This window comes from Cyprinus carpio, chromosome A17, assembly GCF_018340385.1.
Source record: "Cyprinus carpio isolate SPL01 chromosome A17, ASM1834038v1, whole genome shotgun sequence".
Lineage (NCBI taxonomy): Eukaryota > Metazoa > Chordata > Actinopteri > Cypriniformes > Cyprinidae > Cyprinus > Cyprinus carpio.
Window position 1 is genome coordinate 2,894,513 of NC_056588.1, and position 20,312 is coordinate 2,914,824.

At 35.3% G+C, this 20,312-nt stretch overlaps 1 protein-coding gene across 3 annotated transcripts in view; it reads right to left on the reverse strand.

Annotated features, from left to right (window-relative positions):
* Positions 1 to 429: 429 nt before the first annotated feature.
* Positions 430 to 20,312, reverse strand: part of sash1b (SAM and SH3 domain containing 1b) — an 84,500-nt gene continuing 64,617 nt past the window's right edge. For 2 of the 3 annotated variants that reach the window (XM_042773531.1, XM_042773532.1), the window contains 19 exons: positions 19,235 to 19,363; positions 18,229 to 18,276; positions 18,019 to 18,068; positions 16,303 to 16,340; positions 14,613 to 14,699; positions 14,408 to 14,520; positions 13,252 to 13,353; positions 10,666 to 10,798; positions 9,968 to 10,362; positions 9,469 to 9,543; positions 9,182 to 9,325; positions 8,624 to 8,756; positions 7,391 to 7,560; positions 7,100 to 7,309; positions 6,350 to 6,500; positions 5,162 to 5,293; positions 1,860 to 2,617; positions 1,338 to 1,469; positions 430 to 1,242 (listed from right to left, as the gene is read on the reverse strand). In XM_042773531.1, the coding sequence (XP_042629465.1) occupies positions 1,201 to 1,242; positions 1,338 to 1,469; positions 1,860 to 2,617; positions 5,162 to 5,293; positions 6,350 to 6,500; positions 7,100 to 7,309; positions 7,391 to 7,560; positions 8,624 to 8,756; positions 9,182 to 9,325; positions 9,469 to 9,543; positions 9,968 to 10,362; positions 10,666 to 10,798; positions 13,252 to 13,353; positions 14,408 to 14,520; positions 14,613 to 14,699; positions 16,303 to 16,340; positions 18,019 to 18,068; positions 18,229 to 18,276; positions 19,235 to 19,363 (3,042 nt within the window). In that variant the 3' untranslated portion in view covers positions 430 to 1,200. Of the gene's footprint in view, positions 1,243 to 1,337; positions 1,470 to 1,859; positions 2,618 to 5,161; positions 5,294 to 6,349; positions 6,501 to 7,099; positions 7,310 to 7,390; positions 7,561 to 8,623; positions 8,757 to 9,181; positions 9,326 to 9,468; positions 9,544 to 9,967; positions 10,363 to 10,665; positions 10,799 to 13,251; positions 13,354 to 14,407; positions 14,521 to 14,612; positions 14,700 to 16,302; positions 16,341 to 16,422; positions 16,781 to 18,018; positions 18,069 to 18,228; positions 18,277 to 19,234; positions 19,364 to 20,312 lie in introns of those variants that run through there. The other variant, XM_042773533.1, reaches the window with a different exon arrangement.

Sequence of the window (20,312 nt, forward strand, 5' to 3'; positions counted from 1 at the left end):
AGAAAGCGTCTGCTAAATGACTAATTGTAAATGTAAATGTAAATGTAAATAGCATCATATGACCCCTTTAACTTTTCCTTAATAGTAAAATCTTTAAGGTAATCGGCAATTTGAAACTTGAATGTGCAAGCCTTCTGGTGTCTTTTTGTTAATCTGTTATTTAATTTTTTTTCTTACTCAAACACACTGGTTTGTAGCGCAACTACTTTTACCGTAGGCCTACTTTGTTTTCTTCTAGTTATTAGCGGCTTATGAATAAGAAATCTCACACATTCACAAAAAGAGCTTACTTCCTCTTTGCAAAATAAGGTAGATACTGTAGCACTTACACTATTTTATACAACTTACATTTCCAGCGTTTGCACATTATGTGTGTTAATTCGTAGAAATGTATACACAGTCAAATGACCATACATGGAAATAAACGAATTAGAGCTTTTTGACTTTATTAGCTTTTAAAACACATTTGTCTCTGAAAATCCATTTACAACCTTTTACAGTTCATTCACACCAACTTGCATTAGTCCATAAAATAACAGAACCCTTCTTTATCTCATAAAAAATGATTATAGATTAAAATAGGTGATAAATGTTACAAGAAAATAAATCCTATATTACAGCTGGAAATAAATATGTTTTGAAATCAGTTGAACATTACTGAAAATATAAGACAATGCGCCATACAGAAAACATGCTTTTTAGTCCGTGCAGATTTTTTAATATATATGTCAAAATAATAATAAAAAACTGCTTCTTTTGAAGAAAAAAAAAATGATGATGATGATAATGATCTATCTATCGAATATATCCAAAACATATTACAACAAATGTAGGTTTACACTACTCAGGAGTCACTATTATATGTACATTTTCAAAGGCAACTGTTTTTCAAAGGCAAAGTTTTAGGTGGAACTGTTGCATTTAGATCATTACATATGTGATTGATTCAAAAGAAATCACTCATCGGTGACTTCAAAACACAGCCACATATGAAAGTCAAACTATTTCAGTTTCTACCATGCTGTCTAAACCCTAAAAGAACATAATAAGTCAGGACAAATTCTAGCTGGAAAAACTTCCAGCTGAATCAAAAGCAAGTAAAATTCCACTAGGAGAGTCAATGAACCAGTACTGCTGTTTGATCCTTCCAGCCCTTCCTCCAAAGCTGCTCTCCCAGTTCTGAAATCCATTACGACGTGCTCAAGGAGTCACACATATCTCTGACAAACCTCTCAGTGGGATCTGTAAGATATGAAATCAAGTCAAAGTCAGACTCGTCTGTCCAGAACGTGTTACTGACACTCATCATACTGTAAGTCACCAGCAGGCAGACTCACCGCTGTACGATGCTGCTTTAGAAGCTGCTGGACTCTCGTCTGATCCATCACAATGGCAATGTCACCCAAAGGTTTGTCCAGATCTTCAGAATATCTCTGGACCAGAGAGAATGGCACTCCATAACGGCCATGCTGAAAAACAGAAATAAAGAATATCGACCAGATTTTTACATTTTCTGAAATAAATATGAGGGATTTTTGATTTGAGGAGTGTTTTTAGTTTGTTGTGATATTGTTGCCATCTTACTTAACCCTCTTCTGAAGTCAGTAGTGTAGACCAGTGTTTCCCAACTTTCTCTCTACTATATTTCATCTAGTGGTCGACCGATATATCACCAAGGCCTATATATCGGCCGATATTTGGCATTTTTCAAATATCGGCATCAACCGATACGTTTTTCCTGATTTGGCCGTTTGGGGACTTTTATTTTGACGGTGCTGAGAATGGCAGCGTCTGAGCACACAGTGCTCAAAGACAATATCTTTAAAATATACCTTGAATTAAGTCAGAAAAAAACATACCTTGTCAGAATATGGCTCTTCTGTGAGATTGATGCCATCAGAACACAACTTTTCCTCCACTAAAGTATCCAGGTTGGCCATTTTTCCAGAAAGAACTTTCTTTGCAGGTCTGTAAATGAGCGACTTGGAGATCCTGGGAATCTCTGTGCCAGAGTTTGACTTAGATGTGCTTGTAGAAACCTCCTTTCTCCCAAAGCCAGCATCAATGCTTTTCAAGGAAGGCAGTGGAAGAGGTTTTGGAGGAACTGGTGGTTTCATGCGCTGTGTGCATGGAGGAAGATCATCTACAGGCACCTCATCATACTCCACCTCTGAGACACTGGTGGACAGCTGAGCTCTGTTTCCAGTCTCTTCAGACTCGTCAGGTGTGTGAAGATTTTCCTGACCTTGACTTGTATTCTCCTCAATACTGTTGGACACCATTTCTAAGCTATACGGCTGCTTTCTCACAGGACTTTGGTGCAGATGAAGTTCCTCTAGTGAGAAGTAAAGTTTTCTCAGCTCAGTTTGAGAAGACGGCTGATCCAGTGCACCGGAACTGCGGCTCAGGAATCTTCCTCTGAACATGCAGTGGTTTCTTCTCAAATGAAGACTCTCGATGGAGTCGATCTGTAGTGAAAGTGGACCGTCTTGTCTGGTTTGTGGGTTCAACCTGCTGGAATGGCAGAGGGGTGGGATGGGAAACTCAGGGGAGGAGAGATGGCTGGACTCAAAGCCTGAGGAGGACCTGCTTAAATGAGACGTCTTTTTGCCTTTGCCTACAAGAAGATTCATGTAAAGTAGATGTGATTCAAAATGACAACAACACACAGGCAAAAATATGAGTTATACATGTTTGGAAACGAAACAACACTACCATTCAAAAATTTGGTGTCAATTAAAAAAAAAAAAAGAATTGCTTTTATTCAGCAAGGGTGCATTAAATGGTCAAAAGTAACAGTAAAGACATCTATAATTTAGTCATGACTTTTTTATTTAAAATAAATGTTCTTTTGAACTTTCTATTCATCAAGGTTTTCACAAAAATATTGAGCAGCACAACTGTTTTCAACATTGATAATAAGAATTTTTTCTCAAGCAGTAAATCAGCATATTAGAATGATTTCTGAAGGATCATGTGACACTGAAGACTGGAGTAATGAAGCTTTGCATCACAGAAATAAATTCCATTTTAACAGACATTCAAGTAGAAAACTGTTATTTTAAACTGTAATAATATTTCATAATAATACTGATTGTACTGTATTTTGATCAAATAAATGCAGCTTAAAAATAAATGCAAATAGTTGAAAACAGTTGTGCTGCTTGATAATTTTAAACCTTTTTTTTCCAAGATTCGTTGATGAACAGAGCATCAAAAGAACAGCATTTATTTGAAATAGAAATAGTTTGTAACATTATAAATGGCTTTAATGTCACTGTTAATTTCTTTCCAAAAAAAAGAAAAAATCTGACTGACCCAAAACTTTTGAACAGTAGTGCATTTACTTGAGAAAGATCATAGACTTGTGGAAAGTTCTGCATGCAAAGAGAAACTGACATGTTATGCAAAGTGATGAAATATATAGTTTAAGAGCGAGCAGAATGTTCTGGATGGAAATGGACCGGAGCAGACAGGAATAAGCAGGCGGTTCAGGTGAGTAGATCATAGAGTGTTTTATTCCATAGCTTCTGTAATGACAATGACTGACATCTCTCCTTCGTTCAGTAACACAGACAGAGCTCGAGTCCGGCGACCCATCAGAAGAGTTTCGTTCGGATCCATGAACACAGACCGTAGGATTTTTTAGCCACATTTGCAAAGAACATGTATGACATTTGTGAATGTGTCTTACAAAACCGGTCAAGAACATTTCCGGGTCATATATAATCCCAAATTCAGAGTAACCCTTTGCTTAAAGAAACAAAAACTATTTTTAGGATCGTTATGAAGTTTTTACATTGTGAGATGTCGGGAATTAAACACAGTCCCCCTTCAAATGGTTTAAAAAAATCTCAAAATGTATGTAATGCAAAAAATTATTCTAGAATTAATTAATTTTAATATAAGAAATACATTAATAATATTACAGATTAATTAATATGATTTAAAAAATCTAATAAAATTTTATAAAATCAATATTAATACATTTCCAAGTCATATATAATCCCAAAATCATAAGTAATATTTTGCTGAACACTATTTTTAGGACCATTATGCACTTTTTGCATTGTGTGATTGTCAGGATTAATTTCATATCCATTTTATTTTTATGTAAAATAATATTATTAAAATTAGAATTAAGGTACTAACAAATGGTTTTTCTGCCTTTATAGCTAACTTTTAAAAAAGTATTATAGTAATGACAGGCACCATTTAAAATAACTCAAACTCAAAACTAAAACATCTGGATGCATTTCTGTAATTAGAGTTTGCATGTACATGTACATTTAGAGGTAAATGTAAATGTGGTTAATACATATAAAAAGTGAAGAAAAAAACTTAAGAGGCCTTTTCTTTAAACAACAGTTAATATAGTATTTTTTACAAAAATAGATTTTGGGCTGAAATGCGTCCTGGACATGTTTTCATTAGATTCGATATTTTAACTGAAACTGAATTTCGATGAATTTCTAAAGAAAGTTTGATGTCATCGCAGCTCTGAATGTATCTTCTGACTCTACCTGTGAAGCAAAATGTACAGTTTTGTTTTGTCTGTAAATATATCTACTTTAGTCTCATATGTTTGCATATCACAAATGATTTTTAGGCACATCTAAAGATATTGTGCAACAATATATAACTTTTACTAGAAAAATATACACACACAAACAGCAACGTCTCACCAGCACAAGCAAAAAAAAAATAATGACATGGTCAACTCTTCACATTCACATGAGCATGTTATGACTAGAATTATTCTGTTCATCTAAACCAAAGCAAACGAACATTTATGTGATCAGATTTTCAAGCTGTAACAGTGAATAATATTGATTCAGGACCAAACTTCCTCACTCTTTTGGTTCAACACAAATTCAGCATGCGCAAAAAAAGCGTCAAAAGAAACGCGGTTCTCGAATGGAAATGGACTGAAGTGAAATCTCAACACAAAGTCACATGACGAGTAACTGATGCCGTGTTTTTGGAAATATGGATGAGAGATGCTGTGAAAGTCCCAGCGGAGGCACGTGTGCTCCTCACAGCAGAGAGAGGAATGAAAGCAGAAGACAGACATCAGCCGCTCTGACTGGATTCATGCAGAGATCACAGACAGGAGGAAGAGGAGGGCCGGAGAGTCACAGACGAGGAAGGCTGTCATTACCGTTCTCCAGGTTCTCGTTGCTCTCGTAACAGCCCGAGTCACGTGGAGAGTCTCCTGGCGGGACGCTGCTCTCGGACAGAAGCTTCTCTTGGGAGTCTCCGGATGATCCCTCATGCTCCGGGTCACTGTTACCTCAGATGAAACAACAGCTTCAGCTTAGACTGAATTAGTATTTCTGAATAAGTGCTGAAGACACAATACATGCATTTAACGTGATGACTATTTTCTTTTCTTTGTATAACACTGAACGTTGGCCTATAATGAATATTTGCAATGCATATAGATCGTTATAATTTATTTATATGATGCATGATGCTTTCAATCAATTCAAATATTCATTAATGATGTACTAAAGCACATGTGTAATTTTTTATTTTTATGTTATAGATTTAATGTAGGCGGGACACTAAAACATATAGCTGAACTTTAACTTAACTGTAGCTATCATATTTTTCAAATGTATTTTTTTTCTTCCAAAGAATGAGTTTGAAGGGTTTAGAAGTATTTTAATGAATAGTAAAGATGTATATGGTAATATTATTATAGTAATTACATTCTGTACTGACTGATATTTTTAAGTGAATTTTGAGAAATCCACAAATTTCGCAATTCCAGGAATTTGATATGTATAAATATATATATAGTATTTAAATAAAAATATTTATCATTACAGATAAATACTAATGATATAAATACATATAATATACTGTACACTAGAGTTCAAAGGTTTGGGGTCAATAAGATCTTTGGCATTTATTTGATAAAAAAAAATACAGTAAAAACAAATATTGTGAAATATTATTGATTTAAAATAAGTGCTTTCTATTTAAATATTTTATTATAATTTAAACTGTACTTTATTTCCTTGATTAAAGCTGAATTTTCAGCATCATTACTCCAGTCTTCAGTGTCACATGATCCTTCAGAAATCATTCTAATATCTTTTGTAACATTATAAATGTCTTTACTGTCACTTTTGATCAGTTTAATGCATCCCTGCTGAATAAAAATATAACCTCTTTCCAAAAATAAATAAATAAATAAATATTAAATAAAATAAATAAATAAAAATCCTAAATTGAGCCTAAACTGTAAATGGTAGCATAAGATTTATATAAAGTCTTTCATATTTTTTACCAGTAAAAACAATCTCTGTCAGGTGTGTGTGTGTGTGTGTGTGTGTCTCACTGTCACACTCCTGCAGCAGCTCGACGGCGGTGAGCAGCACGGCTCTGTGTTGAGGATCTCTGATGTTCAACTCGTCCAGATCTTCCTCCTCCAACAGTTTAAATGTGTCCAGATCCTCATAACCATTAAACAGGAACGTAGGCATGTGCTCCTGCGGGACCATGAACAGGGTTTTTATCATTAACTGAAACTAAAACAAATGTTTGTTAATTGAAATAAAGCTGAAATACAGTACAATAAAATATGAATACTAAGTTAAAAAGTATCTCAGTTAATGTTAATTTCAGCATTTACTAACACATTTTTAAAATCAAAAGTTGTATTTTTGTTAATATTATTTATTGGACCTATGCTAACATGAACTATGAACGCTTGTATTTTTATTAAATTACAATAACAATGATTAATAAATACTGTAACAAATGTATTGCTCATTGTTATGTCATGTTAGTTAAATGCATTCACTTAAAATTACAAAGCGGCCTTATTTCAAAGAGTTACCAATATTACAGTACTAACTGGGAATAAAATGAATAAAAACTGAAACTGAAATAAAACTTAAATTTTAATATTTAAAATAAATGAAAACTAATAGAAAATAATAATCAAAAAAAAAAAAATTTAAACTAAAATTAATATCAAAACAAAGTATGAAAATAAAAGATAATTCAAAAACTTAAAATAAAAATAAAATAACATAAGCAATTAAAATAGCGCATTGAAAACTGTCAGATAATTATGCAATATTACTTTGAGATTGATGCGCTCCAGAAGCTCCTCTACAGAGGTCGGTTTAGGAGGGTGACCTTTCCTCCTCTTCTTCACACTGCGTTTGGGTTTCTCCTCTTCCTCGTTCAGCACGTCCACGTAAATGAACTTAAACGTTCCCACTTTGTCACTGAGGAGCCCCATCCACGTGCCCATGGGCGGCTTACTGATGATGTCGATCAGATCTCCTCTCTGGAAGAGCAAACACACGCTACAGACGCAGAGCAACGGAAGCCGACGGTCAGTTTATTTCTGAGAGACCAGGCGGCTGACCTTGAGTTTGAGGGAGTCGGTGTCATACGGGCTCGGGGTGAAGTCTGTGTGGACCAGAGCTCGGCCACAGAAAGGTCCTCTGTACGGCAGCTCGTCTTCATCAGCGTCCTCTGATTTCACACTCTCACGGTTACTGGTGGACGAGTCTGTGGTGCTGACCGTCTGACCGCCTGCCAAAACAACTACCATAAATGACCTGCTATTCTTTGAAGTACCATGGTATATGAATATAAAAATCATTTAGTACCACCATAGTTCTTTTTTAAACCATATAGATTTATTATATAGCTTTCTGGTCAAATTGACAGTCAAACATTTCTGAACCTATAAAACTGTAAAACTGAGCAGTGTCCAAGACAACAATTTAGATTTTTTTTTCTCACAAATTAAACTATTTCAAATCAAAAATCAGTATTTAATGTCCGTTTATTTGATAAGCAGCTGTGTCATTAACAAAAATAATATACAGCCAGCAAGTAACTATCACAAATTCAAATGAGCATAACATACTCCTAAAAGGTTTATGTTGCAATAATGACCAGCAGGCTATATAGTATCTATTCTATTCTATTAAATTTATATTAAGTTTTAATCATTGTTATGTGCTTTCTTAATTTTTATTAGTTTTTTTTGTATCTATTTAGCTTTAATTGAAAACATTTTATTTCAGTTTTAGTAATTTTAGTACTTCGACATTTTATTTAGTTGCCAATGCAACACTGCGTATCTTCATTTAATGAAAATCAGAAAACTGATTTGTAATATTATACTTTATACATATTTATGTATTATACATATCTTTTATTATTTATATATTTTTCTGTCTTTTTTGTTACATTTTTCTATTTTGATTTAATTTATTTTTACTTAAGTTATAGTAATTTTACTTCAATTTATTTTATTTCAGTTCATTGTCAATTTTTTTGTTTCAATTACTATTTTTAACATTTTTCAGTCAACAATAGTCAACACTGCATTATAAATATCTATTATTCATAATTAATCTCCACAACCCCTTGGAGACCTTTGAGCTTTTTCATATTTTAATAAAAACATAATATGGACATTTTTTTCTAGTGATGCTCATGGTTTTATATTTGGCATTACGCATATTTTTTATGACTTTTTGTAAGGTTTTATATTATAAAGGCTATATTTGTTTATTTTAATATATTTTGTTTGACATTTTCACAGATGTGCCTTTCAGAAGTATGGTGAAGCAGATAAACTCACTCATGGAGCTCTGTCCACTGAGGGAACTCCTCAAACTCTCCACTGATCCTCCGGCCTTGAGTTTGGGTTTCTCCAGAGAGTCTGTGTCCATGCGAGGAGACAGTGGGCTGCTGGGAGCTCGGCTTGGGCTTGACTGAGAGTCACAGAGAACAATCACATCCTGAAATCAATACAACTGCCAACAGAGGGCGCCAGATACTTACAAATGAAGCTGAATTGTAAGCTGGTACATTCTACAGGTATTGACTACTAATCAATGACTAATATGTCATTTGGTTCAATGATTAGTGGTGTTTTTTGCTCATAGATCCATAGACCCTAAAAGCACATTTGGGCAAGCAACCCTGATGATTTTTGCTTTGTAGATATAAAATGGCAAACTCTTTTGACTTGTGCCAGTAAGCACCCACCACTCACAATTAGTAATGCACAAAAATCCCTGTCTTTACAAGTCCAAACTGTATTCTGCTTGGACAAAAAGGACAGAATTGCTATATTGGAATTGCTCAAATCTTTCCAGTGTCTTGCATTATGAATGAATCTTTATCAAACAATCACCTGCTCCGATGGAGAGGAATTATATTTCTTGGTTATGCGTTTCCTCATGGTCTCTTTAACAGATTTCACCTTCTTCCCCAGAGAGATACGGGAAGGTGTTGGAGATCTGGACGCGTCTCTCATGCTGATATCACCGTTTTCATTCTGGAGGACAGACGTGACATTATGCACACCCTTCATCTTCTCAAACAATAAGAATGACATGGACGTAGTCTGTCGTAAACAGATCTTAATGCATTTGGACTAGATTTTCTGAATTAATTTGCACGTTTACAACATGTCCTTACTGTGGGGTCACCGCTGCTGTTGCTCATGTACACAGATCGGCTTGTGAGATCAAATCCTCCAAAGCTGCAGGTTCTCTGTGACACAAAGTACAGTTAGTACTGAATCAAGTTTATATCATTACATTGAAATCTTGACATACAAGTTACATTTTCAGTGATTAATGACTTCAATTATGTCCATTCCTCACGCAAAGCTATTGTATGACTAGGGTTTTTTATAGTTTTGGAGGTAAACATCACCCTGGGACATGTGAAGTAAAGTAAAATGAAAGAAAATCTGGTTAAAGCTTACTATAGATAAACATACACAAACACACACACAAAAAAAAATATATAAAATATATCAAATACAAAAAAAAAAAAAAATCATAAAATACATATACAAAGAATATAAATAAAACAAAATTTATAAAAATAAACCTAAATAAGATATAATAAAAATATATATATATATATAAAAATAAAATAAAATAAAACAAAACATGGTGGAAGCACTCACTCCATGGTAGTTTGAGGGGCTCAGGGCTCGTCTCATCTCCCCATCCGTCACGGAGCGGGACAACCTGTGCTCGACCTCACCATCTGCCTCAGAGAAGGAGGATCCGCTGCCTGCGTCCAGCCCAGAAACCGCTCCGCTGGGTCCCGTCGTGGGCTCCAGGCCCTGACTGCTGCTGCTCTTACTGAAGGCCTTGAAGAGCTTGTGGCTGCTGTAGGTGTCTAAGCTGCTGGAGGAGGGAGACGTGGTCAGACTGTCCGAGTCTCTGTCCAGAGAGAGCTGTTCATGAAGCACGGAGCTCAGACAGTCACCCTGGGACACGGCGAGACGTTTGTGCACCCCAGAGTAGAGAGAGACACCCTCCTCGCTGGACGGGAGCGCTTCAGGACTCACAGGGTCTGGACGGGAAACAGAGCAGGTTTAAAGTCAACATAAAAACTACACTCACCCTATTTACTTTCTTAATACATATCCCTGGTCTCAATGCATGCTAGTCCAAATAAATCAACATTTAGCTTCATAATCATTCATTATCAACCTTTAGACTGTGGCTGCTTAACGGTTTTGTGAATTGGCCCAAGAGTGATTCTGCTATTATGATAAAAACAGTTTCTCATCCTAGATGTTCTGTGTTCATCTGCACTGCTATTTCAGGTGTGCTTTATGACATGAATATGTTCTGAAATGCATTCATCTCTCACCTTTTGAGCCATGTTTTTTGGCCTCATCAATTCGAATAAGTTTCTTTCTCACGCGTCGAGTTGAATTGACAAGTTTATGAAGTCGACGAAAGGTGGCTGACTCTTCCAGCTCATCTTCTGACTGTTCTCTCGACTGTACGGGATAAGGCACAGAAAACTGCTTCAGGTATAGTTTACTACTGATGAACACAAAAAATGAAATGAAATGAACTGAAATAAAATATATATATATAAAATTAAATTAAAAAATATAAAACAGACAAAATATTTAAAAAAAATATAAAAATATAGAAAAAATAATTGAAAATAACAAAATAAAATAAAATAAAAACTGGTTAGGGCATAGCTTACTACTAATAAACACAAAAATAAAAAATAAAATTAAATAAAAACAATATAAAATTAAATAAAATCATAAAATAAAATAAAATAACAATAAATATAAAATATAAAACAAAACAAATAAACTAAAATAGAATAAATAATAAAACAAAATAAAATATAAGATGAATTTAAATAGGACAGGACAGGACAGGACAGGACAGGACAGGACAGGACAGGAAAGGACAGGACAGGACAGGACAGGAAAGGACAGGAAAGGAAAGGAAAGGAAAGGAAAGGAAAGGAAAGGAAAGGGAAAGGAAAAAGAAAAAGGAAAGGAAAGGAAAGGAAAGGAAAGGAAAGGAAAGGAAAGGAAAGGAAAGGAAAGGAAAGGAAAGGAAAGGAAAGGAAAGGAAAGGAAAGGAAAGAAAAAGGAGAGGGTTAAGATGTTTAAGGTATTAGGTGTATTAGGTGAATTTAAGTGAATTTGATTGTATTGGATAGTATTATTGACCACATGCATTCATTTGTCTTCAGCATATGGTAAACCAAAAAGCCTACGTATTCAAACTATAAAAATAGATGACGTGCACTCAATAGAGAAGTTGCAAATATTTCAGACTCTCAAACACATGAACTTCAACATGCAACTCGTCCTGCAGTGTTTCTGCTCCAGGCATGACTGATTCCTCAAATCATGTGAAATGTCAAATACAGTGAGTGTGAGACTATTAGAGTCTGAGTGTTTGCTAATGTCTGCTATAAACGGCTCTTGAGAGTTGTGCTGCTACTTTACTAAATGATCAGACACACCATTTTCACCTACAGACACGCTGATTCGCATCTAGAGACCAGAATATCACGGAGACATGAGGGTGCCGGACTCATTTCTATCTTATTTTCAGCAGGTAGAGCAGCCTGTATTTCTCAGAATCATCTGTTTTAGCAGCAGACGGCTATGGGCTCAGAAACCACATGCAGGAGAGACAGACACATCTCAACTATAATTACCCCATCATTTACGGTTCATACTTATAATACAGAATAGCACGTGTCTGACAGAAGGTGTTAAACATGTGAGGCTCTCGCCACACTTCAGACCCATAAAACATCACAGGACCTGAAATAAACCCGGTGAAATGTCAAACACAGTCAGTATGAGACTATTAGAGTCTTCTGTAAACGGCTCTTGTGCGTGAGTCTTAGAACTGAACTATTTCAGCGGGTGGGATGTTACGCAACTGGCATCTGTAAATTTCAAGCAGAGAAAGTCAAACAATTGTCATTAAAAATCTTTCCAACCCCAAACTTTTGAACAGTAGTTCAAAGAATACCAAGATGCATGTCGGAAAAAAGCATGGTATTAACATGCACATGTACAAAAACATGATATTACCACGTAACCAACAAAATATAGTAATATCATAGCACTAGTTAATAAGTGAAATGATATGCTCAAATTCAGTTTAGATATCAGCAAACAAGTTTGTGACCTAAAGCTGGGTGAAGAGGAAGATTATAAGATATTTCACAGAGTACACATTCAGGCTAGATTTATTAAGAAAGGCATTGTGGTTTGCAAACATGCTCTAGAGAAGTTGAATTCATTTCATCTCGCTCTTTCAATGAGCATCTATGGGACTTTTTCATTAAATGCTGAAAAATTAAACATTTATTAAACAATGCAGGACTATGTACAGTAGATGCTGAACAGAGGTTCGTTCATATCCCTAACCTTAAAAGCCATCATAAGACTGATGCTCGTCTTTGCTAACACAACAACTAAAGTGCAAAATGATTTTAATTTTTTTTTAGCATGCAACAAATGGTAAACAGTGGCTCTGTCAATTGGAATTGGTGGAATGGATCCTGCATCTGAGCGCTTTAAGCACACAATCCCTGCACAAAAGAGCTGTGGGCCGCTGATGAGAGCGCAGCCCTGCATTCAACTAGCCAAAAATGCACAATGGGGGGGTTACAGCATTGAGGGGATGAATGGGACCCCGCCTGGAGGCCCAGAGGGGCCGTGGATCACATCTAGGACATGACGGGGGGATGGAGGGGCGACAAATCCCGCGGGTAGTGGGTGAAAACCCTGCTGAGAGTGTCTGTAGACAGAAGATCCACCAATAAACAAGTTCATCACAAAAAACACGGCTAATGGATGTTCACGCCTTTCATTTCCACGCGGGTGGCTTTGGGGGAGACCTGGATTTTCGCGAGAAGTTGACATTAGCAAACACAGAAAGTAACTGGGAAGCTTACATTACAGTAGGAGGATTTGGTCATGGATGCACTGGGTGTGTCGGTCCAATCGGCCGTGTCCACGCTGTTGGACAGCTTGTTCTGCATTTCATACTCTTTCAGCTGAGGGACCAAAAAAAGCACATTAGCGAATGTTTGAGGAAGTAAAATCAAGTCCCATCCTCAGTGGTGGACTGTAACAATGTATTTTTGGGAAGTATTTTAGGACATTTTTATTCATCATTCACTACATTCCAATGCACAATATCATATGAACCTGTTGAACTGATTCACAAATCACACTGAACGATTCATTTGTGAATCGGACTGATCAACAACACACTGATTCAATGATCTGGTCAAAACAGCCAGGAACCAGGATATTGTCAAAGACACATGTGACTGATGCCGCAAAAACTAAGTTAGAAATGCACAATTTTAGTATTGCCTGTTGTAAATGAAAATCATATTTAGGTCAGTGTCAGTTATTTGTGAAGTAAACCTGCTATAAAAGCCTGAGCTGTTTAAACCCACTGAAATGGTTACATGTTGACTGAATGTCACTGAATCTTTCACGCTGCTGTAGTTCCTCTTAAAATGTTAACGCATTTTTCCCCATTTGACGTCTGCACATTGTATAATTTTTGTCACCACATTTAAAAAAATAATAATAATTTGTTTTCCCAAATTTTTTTATAATATCTGTTTTTTTTTTTTTACTTGAATTATCAGTACTTCAACCTGATATTTTAGTGTACTGAAGTTTAATGTTTTGATATTGTATAATATGTTTTGGCAATAAAATATAAAGTTTGATTATTTACAAATCAATACATAATAAATGTCTGCACTAATCTTTCTTATGACTAGTTAGACTAGTGCTGTCTTGAATAAATAATTTCAGTTTATCGATCAGTACTTTTTACTTTTAATACTCAAGTACATTAAAAATCAAGTACTTTTGTACTTTTACTCTAGATTGAAACTGAGTACTTATTACTCATTATTTATTTTCAGTGGAGTAATATTTTATTAGGTTATCTATACTTTTACTCAACTACTTGATTTGTGTACTTCATCCACCACTGCCCATCCTACATTGTTTTTGTTGAGCATCTCGTTTTCTCAGAAATATATCACGTTAGGGAAGTAAAATGGGTTGTGAAGTGTTTCAGACCCGAGCCAAGGCTTCCTCCACTGTGATCATCTTCTCCTTCACCATCATCATCAGCTGGATGCGTTCTTCATCACTCATTGTGATCTCACTGGCCACGAAGCCCAGATCCTCTCCTGTAAACCAGAGGTCAAAGGTCATGTGTATAATTTAAAGCAATATTTCATTAAAGACTGAATAGAACTGCGATTAGAAGTGGGTGAAGAACCTTTGGGTGGCATTCGAAGGCCCCCTTTCTGTGCCTTGCGGAAGTTTTGCCAGAACGATTTGTTTTTCTTTCTGTCCCATGTCCCTGCTGTTAGAAACACAGTTTGAAACTCAATGAATGTCTGAAGAAGTAGTTCTTAAGCTATATGAGAACTCAAAAGTCAAAAGTTTGGACACATTTTTTAAATCACGGGAATAAATTACATTTTAAGATATAGTCAAATACAAAACAGTTATTTTAAATTGTAATAATATAAAATTTTTTTTTTACTGATTTTACTGTATTATTGATCAAATAATGCACACTTTGTTGACAAAAACAAACAAACAAGCAAAAAAAAAAAAAAACACCTCAAACTTTTGAACAGTAATGTACAGAGCCCCGCAATTGGCATGCAGGAAAAAAATAGTGGGCTAAATCATGCACATGATTACTAATTTGTTCCCTCGATTTATTAATTGTGCGCATGATTTACTAATTCGTTCCCTTGATTTGCTCAATCGTGCACAACAATTTATAAATCAAGAGAACGAATTAGTAAATTGTGCACTTGATATAGCAAATCGAGGGAACTAAATAGTAATCGTGTGCATGTTTTAGTACATTGAGGGAACAAATTAGAAAATTGTGCGGACAAATTAGCAATCGAGGGAACTAATTAGAAAACTGAGGGAACTAAATAGTAATCGTATGCACGTTTTAGTATATAGAGGGAACAAATTAGTAAATTGTGCGCACAAATGAGCAAATCGAGGGAAAGAATTAGAAAATCGAGGGAACGAAATAGTAATCATGTACACGTTTTAGTACATCGACGGAACAAATTAGTAAATTATGACCAAAAATTAGCAAATCGAGGGAACAAAATAGTATTTTTGTGCACATTTTAGTACATCGAGGGAACAAATTAGTAAATTGTGTGCACAAATTAGCAAATCGAGGGAATAAATTAGAAAAATCGAGGGAACTAAATAGTAATTGTGTGCACGTTTTAGTACATCGAGGGAACATATTAGTAAATTGTGCACACAAATTAGCAAATCGAGGGAACTAAATAGTAATTGTTTACACGTTTTAGTACATCAAGGGAACGAATTAGTAAATTGTGTGCACAAATTAGCAAATCGAGGGAAAGAAATCGTTATCGTGTGCACGTTTTAGTACATTGAGGGAACAAATTAGTAAATTGTGCGCACAAATTAGCAAATCAAGGGAACGAATTAGAAAATCGAGGGAACAAATTAGTAAAACGTGCGCACAATTTATTTATTTTTTCTTGCATGTCATGTGTGGGACTACGTAGTAATGTAATTGAAAAACAATTATTTGGACCAGATAGTGAAGGGAAATTGTTGCAGATGTGGAAAAGAGTCATAATAAATAATAAGTAGGTGTGTCTAAAATCTTCACTGACAGTGAATTTCACAGGGTTCCAACAATTTTTGACCAATGAATTACACCACCACAACTTGATGAGATTTTCTAAATATTTTTATAGGGTATTAACAAAAGAAAGCTGTTTAACCAATAACAATTTGATTATTAAATGTTGATTAGAAAAATGTACATTCACTTTTGACTTTTCCAGGCGTTTTTAAAATTCCTTGATACTCCCACTGACTGTGTGAACCCTGTGTGACTTTACTTGTTTTTATACAACAATCAAACAAACAGACAATACGGTACTAACCAGATCCGTCTTCAGAGCTGGATTTGTTCATTGTTTGCCTGCAAGCAAAAGTACAAACATGAATGAACTCCAGGCAAACACGTCTCCATCAAAGCATCTTCACAGCGTGCCTCATCTCACCTGCTCTCCCCCATTATTCTCTTCATTTTCAGCACCTATCCACTGATTTCTAGTTATGTGTCCCTGTCCTAACTGGTGTCCATGCTGTCTGTCAGAGCGCATACAGACACATGCTGCTGTCTGCCGCCACACCACACCACACCTCACTGCAACAATGGAGGCTTTTTCACGCACCGGAGGGGTTTTACAGTGACAGAGCAATCACATGGCTCATGAATTCCTCTCCCTCTCTCTTTATTTGTCTTCCTCTCAGCTGATGTTAGCATGTACCTGAGCTCTTTGAAGCTATGCAAACGTTTAGCCGTATGAGGGCAGATATATGTAGAAACTGCAAGCAAACGTGCCTTACCGCTGCATGTTCAGTACAACCATTAATGGCGATGATGTTACAAATAAACATTGATATTAAAAATATCTCCTTTAGCAAGTAATATTATTTAGTAGATAAAGAAATATAGTTAGTTAACACAGCTTAGTAATATAGAATTCATCTGCATCACCTATTATAAAACAGATTGTATAGTATATGTACTACTACTTAAAAGTTTGGGATCAGCACGATTTTTTATGTTTTTGTTCTTATGTATATATAATATAGCACAATTTTTTATAATATTTATTTATATTTATATAATTTAGTAGAATTTTTTTTATTTAACTGTTTTGTTTTTGAATATATTTTAAAAAGTAATTTATTTCTGACACAAATCTTAATTTTCAGCATCATTACTCCAGTCTTCAGTGTCACATGATCCTTCAGAAATCATTCTAATATGCTGATTTGATGCTCAAGAAACATTAATATTATTATCAATGTTGAATACAGTTGTGCTGCTTAATATTTTTTGTGTAAAACGTGATAATTTTGTTTATGGTTTTTAATGAAGTTCAAAAGAACAGCATTTATTTGAAATAGAACCTCTTTGTGACATTATAAATATATTTACTGTCACTTTTGATCAATTTAATACAAGTACTAATTTCTTTTTCTAATTACCCTTAATTATATTTTAAACTATTGAATATAGTGTCTTTTCTAAATGCAATAAACCCTGAGAGACATTACAGTGATTTAACATTTTTAGGGGGGTTTACCACAATTACCATCCTTTAACTATGGAAAAAAATCACTGTATGTGGCCTTTTCTTGCTTATTGTTTTATTTCACAATAGCTTTGACTGTGGCTCATTCACAAGAATCTGTTTTATAATAAGTTTTCCTTCATCAATGTAGTCGAAACTGTGAATAATAAAACAAAAATAACTAAATTGACTCGTGCATTACATGTATTAACATGCTGATGGTGGCGATTCACATCTCATCCAGTGCACAATGGAAGGAAGGAAAAAGAGAAATGAAGAATAAAGAGGTCAACAGGAAATGCATGCATCATCTCCAATGTCCCGATGACCGGATGTAACTCTCAGGCCTGCCGTGTCTCATTTATGTACGTCCAGGAACTCTAAATATCTCATTTCTCGTTGTCATACCAGCTCTAATGCAATCTTAGAAAGTCCCTTAATCATGTTCTTGGAACAAGCACAGTTTGCAAAGACTGGATGAGAAATGCTAAAAATGCAACAACACACACATACCTCCTCTCGACCTCAGGTGTGGACACGGCACTAGACAGACCCAGCGACTCCTGGGAGGAAAAATAAAGACATTTTAGACTCTTAACAACAAATACAGACTGAGATGGTGTTTGAAAAAAAGTGTAAAGATGACACTATAAGTGTCTTTCCCATAAAAGCACAACTTCCTGGACGGGTCATTCCCTCCGCTGACCGTGATTCATTACCCACCTGGATTTCCAAGCGCAGCTGAAGGGATGTTGTTGATTCAGCCTTTCCCTGAGAAAAAAGTCATGCAGCAATGCATTAAACAAAGCCCTCAATGATAAACTGCTCATTCCTTATTCTCTGATAACCCTTATCTAGTGGAGCCAAATGACACATCTAACCATAATTTTCATTGTGACGCAATATTTCACAGAGGAAAAATATCAGGATTTTCTGGCTTTTTTCTGGATTTTCCGGGGTATTCCTGGCCTAATGGTTAGAGAGTTTGACTCCTAACCCTAAGGTTGTGGGTTCGAGTCTTGGGCTGGCAATACCACTACCAGGCGCCGCAGCATAAATGGCTGCCCACTGCTCCGTGTGTGTGTTCACGGTGTGTGTGTGTTCACTGCTGTGTGTGTGCACTTCGGATGGGTTAAATGCAGAGCACGAATTCTGAGTATGGGTCACCATACTTGGCTGTATGTCACGTCACTTTTTGAAATGCTAGACTACTTGAAAAGTTTCTGGTCTTACTTTTTTTGTAAAATGTAACACTTTTATTCAGCAATGATGCATTCATTTATAATGTTACAAAACATTTTGATTTCAAATAAAAGCTGTTATTTAGAACTTTCTATTCACTTAAAAAGTCCAGAAAAAAATACTGCATCATGGTTTCCACAAAAATATAAATCGCACTGTTTTCAACAATGATAATAATAAGTGTTTCTTGAGCAGCAAATCAGCATATTAGAATGATTTCTGAAGGATCATGTGACTCTGAAGATGTAAGTAATGATGGTGAAAATTCACCTTTGCATCAGAGGAATAAATTACATTTTAAAATATATTTCAATAAAAACACCTAATTTAAAATGTAATAATATTCCACAATATTACTGTTTTTTCTGTATTTAGGTGAGCAGAAGAGACATCTTTCAAAAACACTGAAAAACCTTGCCAACCTCAAGAGTAGTGAAAAAATATATGCAAAATATGCCTTAAATAGAGTCTCATCTAATTAATTTACCGTTTCTGCTTCTTGAGTGACTCTGCGTTTTCGTAACTCCTCCATTCTGTCACACACTTCGCTGTAGGACGTGCTGTAATACTCTGAATACTCTTGGACCAGATCTTCAATGTTACCCAGAGAGCCATCCTACAACACACACAAACAATACAACCATTATCTGCAGCCTGAAAACAGCAGTGAGGAGAAAACCGCCTCATTAATCTTGCAGAGTTGTGATGTATATCCAGTTCTCAGACTAAGCAACAGTCAAAAGAGCAGGTCTGGACCTTTGAAAGCTGCTTCAGATACACTCTGAGCCTTATCAACTTCCATGGAGGTGGTTATGGTGTGTATTGGTGTATTAGCCTGAAAGCCAATATTCCAGGTCAGAAGAAAACAACTTTCCCTCAGCATGTCTTCCTGGTATTGTATGACAGACAGAGACGTGACCTCTTTTGTTTACTCACTGGAGAACCAGAGGGCAAAGCATCATCTCAAGATTTGTAAGCTCATTTCCTAAAAATTTCCCTCAAATATTTTTAGCACACAGACATTTTAGTCAACTATGTCACCCACATGTATGCATGGCACATTATACACTTTGCTGGCAATGAGAACGTTTTGGAATGCAGGAAGAACCTCTTTTAAAGCAGACAAATAAATATTGAGCATTTTAACGGCATTAAATAATGTGACAACAATGTACTTCAGTACAAAATCCCTCGGTTGAAATGCTGGTAAAATGACCCAAAAAACACACTTGACATTAAAACAATGACATTTAAAAGGCTACTGGGTCTTATTTTTTTATATTATTCAAGTGAATTGTCATCAGATGTCAAGTATCACATCCCCAGGCTTAATATTAAATATCAACCATATCAAAAGTAACGTTAAACTCACTTCCAGTAAATCCATAAGTACTTTAAATCCATAAAGTAAATCCATATGCTTTCACTAAATATTGTTTAAATACAACATAAATGCTGAAGATGTAGGATGCATGCTAAAGAGAACTTAAATAGATATAAGATATAAATAAACACTAAACATCCACATAATAATACTAATAATCACAAGAATAATATTAATAATA